Source organism: Vanessa tameamea, chromosome 20, assembly GCF_037043105.1.
Source record: "Vanessa tameamea isolate UH-Manoa-2023 chromosome 20, ilVanTame1 primary haplotype, whole genome shotgun sequence".
In the NCBI taxonomy this organism is placed as follows: Eukaryota; Metazoa; Arthropoda; class Insecta; order Lepidoptera; family Nymphalidae; genus Vanessa; species Vanessa tameamea.
Window position 1 is genome coordinate 2,333,074 of NC_087328.1, and position 15,644 is coordinate 2,348,717.

The 15,644-nt window shown below is 32.6% G+C and overlaps 1 protein-coding gene across 2 annotated transcripts; it reads left to right on the top strand.

Moving 5' to 3' along the window:
- Positions 1 to 249: 249 nt before the first annotated feature.
- Positions 250 to 13,650, top strand: LOC113403820 (apyrase-like). Of its 2 annotated transcripts, none has more exons than XM_026644435.2 (11): positions 250 to 389; positions 1,772 to 1,994; positions 2,286 to 2,483; positions 3,293 to 3,423; positions 3,603 to 3,750; positions 4,546 to 4,672; positions 5,039 to 5,193; positions 5,875 to 5,965; positions 6,564 to 6,710; positions 10,255 to 10,421; positions 13,428 to 13,650. In XM_026644435.2, exons 1-11 carry the CDS (start codon positions 286 to 288, stop codon positions 13,566 to 13,568), a joined length of 1,632 nt encoding a protein of 543 aa, XP_026500220.2. In that variant the 5' UTR covers positions 250 to 285; the 3' UTR covers positions 13,569 to 13,650. The 2 variants fall into 2 exon arrangements, with proteins under 2 accessions (XP_026500220.2, XP_026500219.2); XM_026644434.2 differs by lacking the exon at positions 10,255 to 10,421 and adding an exon at positions 6,910 to 7,076 and having other exon boundaries at positions 13,428 to 13,649.
- Positions 13,651 to 15,644: the final 1,994 nt, after the last annotated feature.

Consider the following 15,644-nt stretch of genomic DNA (forward strand, 5'->3'; position numbering starts at 1 on the left):
TGCCACATGTGTATTCCACCAACCCGCATTGGAGCAGCGTGGTGGAATATGCTCCAAACCTTCTCCTCAAAAGGAGAGCCCAGCAGTGGGAAATTTACAGGCTGCTAATGTAATTTAATGTAAAATGTAAGTTGAATTCCGTCGTTACACATGTGAGATCTTATACAATATTTAGACTGAGAGCATATCGTATATTAGTATCTTATCTTTGCGTAATCTATATTATTATAAGACGAGTTGGTTTCAAGTCACTTTCGTGTATTGTCTTAATGTGTGACCAGTGCTATGGAGTTCATTAGTATATTATTTATTTGTTTGTCAGGATCTACATTAGTGAGTGCTCAGTTATATGAACTGAATATTGTACATTATAATGACTTCCATGCAAGGTAATTTTTTATGTAAAGCGTTTATTTGTGTCGAGTTTAGTGTCATTGTTTCAAAAAAATAATAATCGACTATAAATTTTCTTTTTTTTTTTAATTGAAATGAGGCCAAGGAGTACTTCTTAAGGTTATATTTATAAATGACGTAGTTGTGTGGTAATATATAATAACAAAAATATACATTTCGTATAACAATATTTATTATATAAAATAGTTTCATATATATAATTGAATGTAGATGTACATATGTTTTTAATTTATCTTAATCATTTGTTTTACTTTGGGTCTCTTATCGAAACATGGCTACTTATCTAATATTGGTTTACAATTAGCTGTATTTTTTGATAATCAATCCAATGAAATATTTCATCAATAAAATCTACATGATATGGGTCATGATATTATATTATATGATATTATATAGGATGTCATCGAAAAACCACTGTTTTTAGAGGTGAATAACTGTTGTGTCGAATATCGGGTAAATATTACAGGACATTTTAAACGTTCGACTTTGTCGTATACGTTTGCAAATACAGTGACTTAAATTTTCCTATGTTTTTTTAAGTGTAAAGATTAAACAAAACACTCCCCAGTTTAGGTTAGGCCGATTTTTTTATTTTAAGTCAATAACTGTCGCCTGTTGCACCTCATGCAACTTTTTGTTTCAATATTGTAATTTTTAGTTTTAAGTTTGGGTGCAATAAAGTATAAATAAATAAATAAATAAATAAATAATCACAAAATAAGAAACATGCGTATATCACACGTGAATCATGAAAAATAATACGATCTCTTATCGTAAGACCTTTAGTTGAGAGTTATTCTCTCGAGATTTCTTCCTACTGATTTAAAAAGATATGACAATCGATCTTTCGTTTGAAATGTGATAATAATAATACTTTATATTTAGTTACACAGTCTCAATAGTCGTGTTACGTTAATACGATACGTTAACGAATACTTGCAAAGTTCGCACAATCGAGTCAAACTTTCTAAAATTTTGTCACCATTAAAATGTAAGATATATTCAGAATTAAATTCATATTTTTAAATGCTAATATTTACTTACCAATCCATATTCTACCACCCAATAGGAATACCTAGTATTGTTGATTTCCAGCTTAAGCTAGTGTATTTAAAGCCACAAGGAAGACAAAATTTTAGATCCAAAGGATTATGTTTATGTAGATAATGGTTAATATTTTTCTCAATGCCAATGTTTATTTCTAATTGCTTAGAGGTGTCGATAATGTACCATCAGATGGCCAGTCTTCCTGAAAACTTGAAAAAAGGAAAGGATGGAAAAATATCAGATGTAAACTAAACAAAAACTAAACTGTTTCCTAATCTGCACTTACGTTAATTGATTCGTTGGGTTTCAGATTCGTAGAAACGAGTATATCTGGTAACGTATGCAACCCATCAGTATCACCGTGTATTGGTGGGTTCGCAAGACTCACAACTCTCATCAGAGAGGCCCTGCAGGAGGAACCAGATTCCTTAGTGCTGAACGCTGGTGATAGCTTCCAGGGTACGATATGGTATAACTTGTTGAGATGGAACGTTACCCAAGACTTCATGAATATGGTACATCATGATGCACACGTAAGTAAAAATACTGAATCTTTAATAATTGTAATAAAGACTATACCAGACACAAAAAACTCTGTCTATAAAGAATTCAAATTAAGGCTATTGCTAAACTTGGGTGATGTACAATGTTGTGTCTTCTTCTTACTGGAGATGACAGAAAGAGAGAAACCAATGTTTAACTAATCACCTATTACAAAATGTTTATAAGTAAGACCGTTCATATTTTGCAATCAAATATCAAGTCATTAGATAGATATTAATGAATCAAAAATGACAATCATATATTGCACAAAATCTTTTCAGGTACTAGGCAATCATGAATTTGACAATGGTGTTGAAGGTGTTGTACCATATCTTCAGCATTTAAATTCTACAGTAGTAACAGCCAACATTATCGACGATGAGGAACCGACTATCCAAGGATTATACCAACCAAGTATTATTGTGGAGAAGAAAGGACGCAAAATTGGTATTATAGGAGTCATATTAGCTACGACCAGTGTAAGTATCAACAAATAAACTATTGATATAAATTGATGGACATGTGGCTTAAATCAGTTACGAGGAAATCTATTACAAAAGCTTGATTATTATCTATGCGTATCACGTGTAATCCCATTTATGTATTTTTCTGATTGACATATACATCTTTTATACGTATTATGGGCACGTATTGTTTTTACAAAAAGGAAATCACACGTAGAAGAGTTACCCAGTAACTCGTAAGTAAGTTAACTGACATAGTAGATTAATATTACTGCAGTGATAACTGCATAGTATTAAACAAGGACACTTCCGGCTGTCTGTCTATCCCTATGTATGCTTAGATCTTAAAAAACTAAGCAACGGATTTTGATATATATGCATAATATAGTAGAGAAACACTGATAATTTTAGAGATTACAAAAGATATTTTTTTTCGCTTACATTGCAAATGTTGACTGAACCCTACGAGATAGATCAACGTTATATGTTACATTATTGTACACCTTAAAAAGGACACAATAACCATTTTTTATCCTTTACTTATTACGAGAAATAATGGCTTGTTTACGAAGCGATTTTTAGCAAAACATCATTAATTCTTAACCAATAAACTTTAAATACATTGTGCTTTTAATATACATAAATATGGCCCTGAACTGACTGAAAAGGCTGTGTACATTGTATATAAAGACATTATTTAGTATAATTAGTATCAGCATTGCACTCGTGCGAAGCCGGGGCGAGTTGCTAGTTATAAATAAAACGTATAATAAAATATCTGGTTCTTTGGAATTGATTTTTTTTATCTCCAACATATATTTTAGGAATTAGCGTCATCCGGCAGATTGGTTTTTACGGATGAAGTAGAAGCAGTTAAAAGGGAGGCGGAGAAACTACACGCACAGGGTATAGACATTATTGTTGTCCTATCCCACTGTGGGCTTGAAATTGACAGGTAAATTAATATCAATAAGAAACACAGAATTTAATAAAATTAACATCCTTCTTAATACAGAAAGATTTTCATTATATATAACATAGACTTTCGATTATAAATATTTATTTGTGTACATTCAAATTTGATTCCTGAAGATACCTTTATTTTGATAATTATTCCTTATTTATTGTTTACAGAGAAATAGCAATGCGTGCTGGTCCACATATAGATATTATCGTTGGAGGTCATAGTCACACATTATTAAGTAACTTTGATCCTCCAGAGGGCTCAGAGTTTCCACGACAAGGCCCTTATCCAGTCATAGTTGAACAGGAGACAAGAACTGTAAGGAAATATAACATAATAAATAAACATAATCAGCCTGTAAATTTCCCACTGCTGGGCTAAGGCCTCCTCTCCCGTTGAGGAGAAGGTATGGAGCATATTCCACCACGCTGCTCCAATGCGGGTTGGTGGAATACACGTGTGACAGAATTTCGTTGAAATTAGACACATGCAGGTTTCCTCACGATGTTTTCCTTCACCGCCGAGCACGAGATGAATTATAAACAAATTAAGCACATGTTAATTCAGTGGTGCCTGCCTGGGTTTGAACCCGAAATCATCGGTTAAGATGCACGCGTTCAAACCACTGGGCCATCTCGGAAATATACTATAAAATAATAATGCACATTATATCTTGTTAATATTTGAGTGCAAAATCATTTCATCACCTTCTTTTAATTTGGTTTTACCCTAACTGGGGAAGAACCTAATGTTGATCTATGACTTGACTGTACTGACATATTTTATATTATATCTCACTCAGACAAATGTCATTTTGATCTTTACTTTAAGATACAATTAAGGGTTATTTCAGAGCTTAAAAACTAACCTTTGTTCAGGTATAAATTTAGAGAGATGTTTCCACTATTTAGAATTTATTCCATCCGTCGAAAAAGACGTATGTATGTTATAGACAAACCGTTATCCACATTACAAAATACTGAATTGCTATATTTTTCAATAAAAGCAATAATGGACGTACTCCAAAAATTGTCGTAAACCTGATATGTTTTGATAATACAATATGATATACAAGTAATATACATTTGTTGTAATGGTTTGTATTTTTTAAAGGTACTTATCGTCCAAGCTGCTGCTCACACGGCATTTTTAGGAGAAATTAAACTTTATTTCAATGAACGAGGTGATTTGATGAGCTGGGTCGGTAATCCTCATTTCGTTGGAAACGATGTTGTTCAAGGTAATTTAGCAAATAGTTTTTATTAACTAGCAAAAGGAAATATTAAGTTGCTGAGATGACCCAATGGTTAGAACAAGTTTATCGTAGTGAATTATATGAGTCTATATCTTATTAATGCTTAGCCCGGCGTTAAAAGAATTCATAGTAAGGGATGCGTGCATCGAATGAAATATCGTTGCATAGAAACATAGGTACGTGTAAAAATAAGTCCAGCAGGATACACTATACATTTATAATCTGATTTTAACAGACTCAGATATTTTTTTTGTCATTATTACTTTAATGCAAAAAAAATTGCTATCCTTAGATTTTATTTTTCTTCGTAATTTCTTCTAAATTTAAAATGAGTCTCCATCTCTTTTCCAGCACCAGATGTTCTGCAAAAGATAAATGAGTACTTGCCAATTATAAATGAAAGAGCCAATGAACTAATTGGCGCATCAAAAGTTCACTTATCATCGGATTGCTCCTGCGCAGAATGTAACCTTGGAAGTTTTATTTGCGATGCTTTTCTTGATGCTGTGAGTATACATGCATAGTATTTATTGTTTTTAAGGAGGTGATCCGCTTATAAATTTATTGCTTATGAAGACACGATATTTTTTTGAAGAATCTTTTTGCGTTTGGTTCAGTACATCTTCAAGATGCTGCAATTTCATTGGCATTAAACATTGTTTAGTTTAATTTGAAGCATCCATGTGAGTTATCAGTAACTTGTTAAATACATCCAAAGAAAGTTATCAAATAACACATATAATATATTTGAACGTGTAAAAATACGCCAAGCTGACATGACCCGAGGTAGCTCAATAGCTAGAATACATTATCGAATCTTAATCAAAGATTGCATATTTGATTTCGGGTTAGGACCTTTTGAGTTTTCATGTGCTTGATTTGTAATTCGTATAATACTCAGCGATATAATAAAATGTCGTGGCGAAAACTTTATCTGTCACATATTTATCCATGAGCCCACATTGGACAGCGTGACAGAATACGCTGCAAATCTTCACATCGAGAGGAGAGAAGGAGTTTACCTAGCAGTTGGGCATTTACAAAACTTTTTATTATTGCATTACTTTTATAGGAATAATATAAAAAAATGCAAATTTTATTCCTCTCCAATTTAGAATGAAAACTAATACGTTTATTTTTTTAAGGATAATTTTAAGGTTTTTCTATTTTTCCCTTTTGTCCGTCAGGCTATTGATAGAGCTGAAGGTGAAAAATGGAACTACGCTCATTTTTGCGTCATAAATTCGGGAGGCATCAGAACTGATATTCAACCAGGAAGTAATTATGTTTCTTTTTTATTGCCGCTTTCTTTTTTACTTAAAGAGAACTGTAAATTAAATTTATATATATTTGTAAATGTTTATGACGTCGTCATTTTTCCTTTAGTGTCGTTACTCTTGATTTATAATCTCGTTATAATTTATTTCTTTGCTAGAATATAATTCTTGTTTAAATAAATGGAAAATAATGGCAAAAATGTAAATGTGCATTAGATCAGTTATGGAATATGTGTCAGAATAGGATCCACATATTCCCTAGAAGATTTGTGTGTGCTAGTATCTGCAATTAAATGCAAGGGAATCTCCCACCAAACTGCATCACTAGCATTGTTATATTACGGTTTGAAGAGTGTACTAGTCAATATAAATAAAGGCTCAAGGGACATAACATATCAGTTCCACGTGTCAGTCCATACACAGTTATCAGTTTGACGACGGTCGTTTTTCACATGGACCTCATTCATATTTCCTAAATTAAGCTAAGTTTTATTTTATAATCTGATGTAAATCAGAATTCATAAGTTATGTCCAAAATATATTAAACAAATGAGTACTCTCATGAAAAGATAATTTCAAAATCTAAGGGCTTGTTCCAGACGTAACGTTCGAGCATTTACTGCTATCGACACCTTTTGAGAACAGAGTCGAAGTTTTCGATTTGAAAGGTCAACATGTCTTAGAAATGCTGGAGTACGCTGTTGCGAACGACCCATGGCCTGGCGCAAGAATGGTCCAAGTTTCTGGTAATGTATTCATTTAATCCTAATTCTAACCAAATTGTTTTATGTTGATAGTCTTTAAAATGTAATTAAAAGCTTTTCATATTTGATATTTGAGTTGTTAATTTGACATACTGGTTCAATTAACAAAATAAAGAAAATATTGTATCGCATTTTTTTTGTATTCGTACTACGCTTGTAACTAAACTGTTTCTGGACACAGGTTTACGAGCAGTTTTCGATGGAGCTCTTCCAATCAATAGTCGAGTTATCAATGCAACTGTTCGTTGCATCGAATGTAGGATACCACGCTACGAGCCATTAGATCTGAACAAAATGTACAAAGTGGTAACTCAAACCTTCATTGGGAACGGTGGTGACGGATTTACAGTGAGTTATTTATTATTAAATACACGTACTTTATTTGCTTAAAAGAATACGAGAAAAATAATAGCTCAATCAGATGGTAGGGCTTATTACAAGACCGTATATGTAGGTACCATAAACCCAGCAATCAATTAATCAACTGTACATATTTGATTAGGGAAAAACATTTTCAGTTTATAGGCTGTCGTGGCTCAGTGGCTACTTGAACTTATTAATCTCATCAATAAATCACAAATTCCAACATTGAAGTTGGAAACGATATTTAATTATGAGAGAAAGACCAGCTTAATTAGACCTTTTCATGTTCTCGTAGTTTTCATTGGTTGATTTTAGAAGTACAGTAAATCAGCTAGTAAATTCCACAGCTGTTCAAAGATCCCCTGTCTTCTAGAGAAGGTTTGACGCTTACTCCACTGACCGATCCAAAGCGGGTTGACATATATGTTACACGACAACACCAACACATCCATTATGGTACTGATAATAAAGATTAGTTCGTTAGTTAGTAGAGTTCATTATTAATATTTATACATTAATATCTATTTTATCATTTCATTATCAGACACCCTTTCCACCATCAGACTTATTGGACAGTCTTCGCTTGTGTATCATTGAAATTTTATTTATACATGAAGCGCTTTTGTTCAACTCCTTCAACGTCCTTGAATTTAAGACTTCATATGATGTTGAAGCAGTTAGTTAAATAAAAATGACTGTTTGTACATATATTTGTCCGCTATGTTTGCCTAAACCATTGATCTGATTTTGATTAAAATTTGATGACTTGTTCGAACGAGAAAATTTCAACCACAAAAAACATTTTATGTAGATTCTAATGTTTGTATTATTTCGTCTAGATCAAGTATAAGTTGATCTGTTGTCTGTATTAAGTTTTGTAACAAATAATCGCTAGATATTATACAATTTAAGAGATTATATCGGCTGAGAATAATATTTTGATTGAAGTATTCCCGTGAGTTTAACCATTTGCATAATATTGTTTCCATAATTTAACCGATATTGCTTCTACTGTACTAACTACGAATAGTTTTAATGGAAACGCTATGAACTTAATGGTTTTAAAATGAGTATTAATATAATTATAAAAGTTCGCAGAGGGTGAATTTCTATATTTTTATTATTCACTGCATTGGTTTAGTGGCTAGTTAGTGAGGCTGCAGATTTTAAACCCTAATTTCAAATCCAGATGAGGCCAAAAAACATTTACTCATATTGAGTTTATTACAACAAAAAAAAACCAGCAGTATCTCGCAGTTTAGAAGTTACCTAAGATTAAACTCGCGGGTCTTTGAAAGGCCGTAAAGTCGTTGGACCAACGTCTACGTCTCTAATTTTGTCAGACTGTCGTCCTTTTGATATATATGTATGAAAGTGTAGGAATATATGTATATTTGACGCACACTCTTGTACATTTATAATATCTTTTGCACTGTTGGATAGGCTCCGTTGAGAATGACCGCTGTAGCTGGAATCAAAAATGAATTCTATTCTTTATCCTATTTGATAGCATAATCGGTGCGTGAAGCTATTATTATTTTATGTCTGTTTAAATACAAAAAAAAAACATGTATTGGCTGATTTTATTCACAGATTGACATAAAATAGACACTAAATATATTTTATTAGTATATTTTCAACTATCCTGAATGAGGTTCCGGGTGAAAAGTATATATGAGTTATTGAATTAAATGAGGACGTAAGAGAAGCGCGTAACATTTTTTTTAAATATTATAAGTTCTTACACATTTTAAAAAATAATTAAAGAAATCTGTGAAAAAAAAAAACAAAAACAGTGCACATTATAATAATTTTTTTTAGTGTATCAGTCAATAACGAACACATAGCAAATCATTATTAGACCATCACTAGATTATTTTCTTTTTTTTTTTTTTACGCTATAATAAACTTCAGAAACCATCCGAGCCCTGGGATCAGGAAACTGGGTTATGTGGGATTCTTATTCACTAAAACCACTGCGATGGCCCTCCTCGGACCGGTTGGTTGATCTGTAGAATTTATTTATTTATACTTTATGGCACCAATACTTAAAACTAAATTATACACTATAAATACAAATAAATTTTATTGTAAACACATGCATAAATAACTAGGTCTTATAGATGTAAACTTATATAAATATAGTATATACTTACATACCGATATAATATAAATATTTAGTAAACTAAAAAAATAAAAAGGAGGTTTTTGTATATAATTCCAAGACTGTCACTGCCGGTAGAGCAGCAACTAATAATCTATCTATGTATACTCACCTCAAATATGATATACATATTACTTTAAGCGATTATCTTAGACAATTTATCTCATTCATCAGGTATTTTATCTAAATTGTAGGATCTAATAAAGTAACATCTCATTTTTATCTTATATCGAATCAAAAATATCTGAGTGTAATTTATGGCAAATGTTTTGGATAACGATTGTTGTTTAAATATCTTGTGTTACAGTTTTGTATAAAATTTAACAAGCATTATAAATTCCAGAATAAAACTGAACGACCGTAACATTTCACGATCCAACATTTGTTTCACGGTACATAAATATTTCAGACTATCTGCATTCATATATGGAATACTTCAAATATGTTTTCGTTTATTATGAAAACAAAAAATTGATTAATAAAGTTCCTGTAAAGACCAAAACTAAGTAGACATAAAATACAATCAATTTAACGCGATGTAACGCGTTATCGTAACGTAGTAAACGCGGACTGTTGGTTCGGTTGTTATGAGAAAAGTTTTGAAAGAAAATGGAAGATATTTTATAACAAATTTGTCCCGATAAATGCCTCTGTATTTTGGTATGGAGCTAAATGAGTCAGTACAATTCCAGGACAATACTTGATAAAATTTTACTATTTTTTTTAAGTAATCGCCTAAAAAAAATGAGAAAGAGATTGCAATCAAGACAAAATTTTGTCATTTTTTTAATTCCACTATTAGTCTACAAGCATTGGAATTTCCCGAAAAACTGATACTTCACATAATTCTGTGGATTTCTTAATAATGTTACTGAAGAGATATCCCATCGGGCTCCGCCTAGTTATTATATAAATCTAAAGATAGGCAACTATTTGTTTGATAAACTATACCCCTGAAGAGTAACATACCAAAATCTAAAATAATTGCATTAATTCCAGGTCTACGTGTAATATTTGACAATTCCCGACCATTAGGCAATCGTGTTGCTAATGTTTCTATTCGCTGTATTGAATGTGATGTTCCTCGGTACTTACCATTGGTCCAGGATCGATATTACAAAGTTGTGTCACAAGATTTCATAGGAAATGGTGGAGGTGGATACACTGTAAGTGAAGATTTCAACTTGAACGCACTAATTGACGTGTCTACGTCATACTATAATACTAATATACTAACAAAAATACTTACTTCAAAATTCGTCAAAGTTCGTCAAATTTAAATGATACCACATCGTCAAGGATACTCTTCCAAACAAAAAAAAAATGTTCCAAATCGGTTTATAAATGATGATGAGTTCTGAGATAAGGTCCTTAGCCTTTATTAATAAATTGCCTATTTTATCGGACTGATCTTCGTATCAGTACGTTCAAACAAACGAGAATTATCGCACTCTACAGGGCTTTACAAGATTTCGTTTAAAGATATTATTACTGTATACAAATTTATATCAAACAATTCACCAACCTACTCGAATTTGTCATATCAAAGTGTAATAAAAACATAAACATAACATAATCAGCCTGTAAATTTCCCACTGCTGGGTTAAGGCCTCCTCTCCCGTTGAGGAGAAAGTATGGAGCATATTCCACCACGCTGCTCCAATGCGGGTTGGTGGAATACACATGTGGCAGAATTTCGTTGAAATTAGACACATGCAGGTTTCCTCAGGATGTTTTCCTTCACCGCCGAGCACGAGATGAATTATAAACACAAATTAAGCACATGAAAATTCAGTGGTGCCTGCCTGGGTTTGAACCCGAAATCATCGGTTAAGATGCACGCGTTCTAACCACTGGGCCATCTCGGCTCTAGTGTAATAAAAGTGTAATAAAAATGTTACTAAATTATCATTATCATTCGATAACTTCAAAGGTTCCAACAATTGAAAATCAATATATTAACTAAACTCAAGTAAATGCCTGGCTATCTCAGCGCGATTTCAATGTGAAACCAAAGGCAGGACTACTGTGGATATTTACTATCAAATATTACGTTAAGCCGTTCTATGTTAGTGGGAATTCGGATTCAATGAACCGATATAATAGTATACAGACGATTCATGAGCGTAACGATTATACGAATTCGGATACAAATTAAGCTTGTAAAGTACAGTCGGGGTAAGAAAAGATTCGTCACCTTAAGATCTATTTTCGTGTGCTCAGTATGAGCGATAACCTGCTTTACCGATTGAGTATGACATATTGCGTCGCAATGTCATTATAAGTCGCATCTAGCAAAGAGTATAATAGCGTTTAAAAGTTATAATAATAATAAGAAGAAGCCGTCCATCTGTATGATAATTAACAACTTTTCACGAAACCTCATAATCCTTCGTGAATGCTCGTGTAACATCGGAGATTAGATTGTCTTGTCTCTTATAAAAGAGAGTGCATTATAAACGCGAAAGTTTGTGTGTATGGATCTGGCTGATTTCTTTGAGGTATGGATGGATGTTTGTTACTCTTTCACGTAAAATTTACTAAACGGATTTGGATAAAATTTTGCACACAGATAGAATATGTACTGGAATAGCGTATTGGATACTTTTAATGCCGGGAAGTAGTAAATAAAATAGTAAAAATAAATAGTAATTATGGTAAAATATATTCATTTAAACAAATCTTATTTATTTTATTAAAAACGAGTATATCCGCCATTCGTATCAATCACAGCTTGTAGTCGCTGTCGCATTGATCCAACAAGGCGAGAGCATATGTCGGTTCCTTTGAAAACCTCCCAGACACTTCGGCAATGTACTACGACAGCTGCTTTGGTTCTATCGTTATTATTTATTCACCACTGCACCATCAAACCCCATAGATTTTCGATAGAGAATATCTGCCGCTTTTGCAGGCCAAGAAATCACTACCACTTCCCAGTGCTGATGGAACCACTCATCACACGGCACGTCATTACATTAACCGTCACTTAAAATAACGGCCGAATAATATTACAAGCGTTTTTATTCTAAGATTGCAAGATATTGCAAGAAAATATATGACAGACTTTGACAATTCAGTAGAAGATATCATATCTAATTTAAATCCTGTAATGACTAATTAGGACATAAAAAAGTTTTCTATGTTGATATTACACTAGACGTAGTCCAAAGATGTTACACTATTTTGAACCGAGTTATCAAACTATTTTAGTTTAATTTTATATGAAGTAGTCTGTTTAGTGCTTTAGATTGAAAAGGTACTAAGAGTTTACGACTTGATAAAGGAATTAATTTGAAAACTGACGAAAGTTTTCTTACTCTGACTGTACATTAAATCTTGAATTATGTATTTATGCTGTATGATTGATATTCGGTTCAATGCAATTCGCAATCAAGAAACGGTTCGTTTTTATTATAGGTAGAAGAGTTATCTACCATAATTCGATAAGCGTTTCCTTGGTGGCCATATCACCTTTCTGTGTAAATACCACCCAGTCATCACGTATCCTACACAAAACAGCAGTACATCATTCATTACATCGTTCCTAAGGTTTTTAATATTCTTATAAGTGGAGCTGGTCCACTTTCTCTATTTCGTGTGGATATAGTTACGGTGGTTTGACTTCCTCTTTGGTCCAATGATATGGCTACAGATACCAAGTTTATGTTCCAACCCCAGGACCATTAAAAATTTATGACCACTTTGCACACTTTAACACGTAATGCCGATCCAACATCTGAAATTCTTCCGTCGGATTTGCCATCCCATTAGAATGACAAGACAGGGAGTACCGCTACGTTTGTCCAAACATTTTTGTAATATTATATTCTGCGTAGTTGGCTGGTCTCCCATGACATTAGTCCCCTAAATCGGTCAGGATGACATCATCATCATAATAGTCGACGTCGACTCGAGCATCATCGGCTTAGCTATTTAAAAATGAATATATTTCATTAGCTTAATTATCTGTTCTTATAAATGTTTGAAAAATATGATTTTTAATATAACTATCTTTATTAAAAAATATTTATAACTTATAGCTGTTATTTTTCTTAACAAAACATATTTATCGATCCAGAATATAGCTGTCGAAAACGAAAGTGATTGTGACAATGTTAGATAGTACACTGAACGATTTATGGTTGCTTAAAGAAATTAATTTATTTCAGATGATTTCAAATAACCGTCAGAACATTGAAGTAATTGGTGTCGATTATGACGTCGTGATGCAGTACATGAGACGTCAAGCACCAGTTATTAAGGACCTGGATGGACGTGTTCAGATATCAGACCCTTGTATACGTAATTAGAGTCGATGTATTAGAAAACAAATGTAAGATTCAGCAACACTCAAGATTGCTCGACAATACTATTCTGCATAAACTCACTTCGTACCTCACTTGAGAAATTCTGAAAATCGATTTTGATCTACCATATGGCTTTTTGGGCTTCAGACCAGGGCCCCGTGGATTCAATGGGGCCCCAGCTAAGTCAAGTCAAAATCAAAAATAGATGATAACGCGAAAGAATACATAACTTTATTAAACTAAACAGATCGTATGGTTCGCAGTCCTGCGAGTCCTGCAATTAATCAAACCCATTGAATTAATTTAATTCATGTCTACGTTCAGATATGTCTTAGGTGGGCCCCTAAGTAGTGTTCGCCCAGGGCCCCCTAAACTTACGGTCCGGCCCTGTTGATGCATGCATCCCTTAAAAAATATAATTGTTATAATATCATATGCATATATCTCAATGATAATTTGCGATCGTGTTCTTTGTTGAGTTTCGACTTTATTCTTACAGAATAGTTCTACTGAAATGAAATGTTCGTTTAATTTGATACAGTATAGATAGATTTTGTTAAGAAAATAAACTTAAGATGTTTACTTACTCTCAATATTGATCAATAGTACTATTCTGTGTGAAATCACTTCGTATTACACTTATGACATGTTGACAACCAGCTGACTGTAACACGCAACTTGACATGTATGTCGCTTAAGATATTCTGATATTTCACGATCGTGTTTTTTGACGACCTTCATGTTTCTTCTTGCAGTGTATTTCTAGAGAGACGTAAACACCACCTCTACATTGAACAATATATATAATTATTGTATTATCTTTGCAAATAAATAATTTAAGAATCTGTCTATTTATTTTATTTCCAATCATTTTGTTATTATTATTCTCATATTAAGTTCAAAAGTGATTAAAAAATATTTTTTATATATGTTACTAAACGATAAATTTAACTAGACAAAATGTAATATTATGAATATTTACATCGGTAAATATATATTATATACAATCGTTATATAAGATGCATTCAATTGGAAAGCTGCATAATATAAACCATCAAGAACGTACCTCAGCTGTCAATAATTGCTGTATGACGGTGACGTAATTTAGTAGTTATACTAAATAACCAATTACTTTAATTTTATGAGATTTATATAATGTTGTATTTTGTACAATATGTAATAACGTATATTTACTTTCGAACTCTATAATACATACATTTGTATACAAGTGAGTTCACAATAATAATAATAATAACCCGATACTGTACTAGAGAACACTACTCACAAATTATACTACGACAATAGATCGGACATAACAATAGTTGACAAGATACTATAAACAGCTCTTTTAGTTGACATTTCCATATCTAACACACACAATCTGCAAAGCACCACAAATGAAAAACTAACAAAATACACGGAACTAAAAGAAATAGCGCGTATGTGGCACTTGCACAAAGTTATAATAGTCCCAATTATTTTCTCTATTACTGGCATGTCAAGATCTTATAGATACATGCATGTTGTTGGATATAAACAAATGCATGTATCTCTAAAATCTTTCAAATTTCCTTTATGTAAATATGCAGAAGACGATGATTCTGAACACTTGAAGAACGTACGCAAATTTCTTGGGAAAGGAGAACAGGAATTGCTTTAAAGCTTTCAGTTTTTAAAGTGTCTGACCGTGAGACCCGTGAGTATGACGTATATACCGGCTCCAAGCCGAGTTGTTAAGAATAATCATAATAAACTTTATTTCAGATAAGTAGCATCCATAGTGGGTTACTAAAAATAATTAAAAGCTTACTAAGTCTGTTAGTGAAATCTTTATTATTAACTAGTTGACGCCGGCGGCTTCGTTCGCGTTTTAGGGGTTGGTTGTCATGTGTTAGGCAAAAAAGTAGCCTATGTCCTTCCTTGGAGTTCAAATTTGCTTCATACCAAATTACGTCAAATTCGGTTCATAGGTTTGGCAGTGAAAGAGCGACAGACATACAGACAGACAGAGTTACTTTCCCCATTTATAATATTAGTATAGATTAATATTTCGTCACAAGTTGGTTGCCGGTTATACAT

What these genes read in the sequence shown, in the direction of transcription:
- LOC113403820 (XM_026644435.2), top strand. Translation starts at nt 286, where the DNA reads ATGGAGTTCATTAGTATATTATTTATTTGTTTGTCAGGATCTACATTA. An exon ending in TATAATGACTTCCATGCAAG is followed by an intron (nt 390 to 1,771) that starts GTAATTTTTTAT and finishes GTTGGGTTTCAG; the next exon opens with ATTCGTAGAAACGAGTATAT. An exon ending in TTGAACAGGAGACAAGAACT is followed by an intron (nt 3,751 to 4,545) that starts GTAAGGAAATAT and finishes TATTTTTTAAAG; the next exon opens with GTACTTATCGTCCAAGCTGC.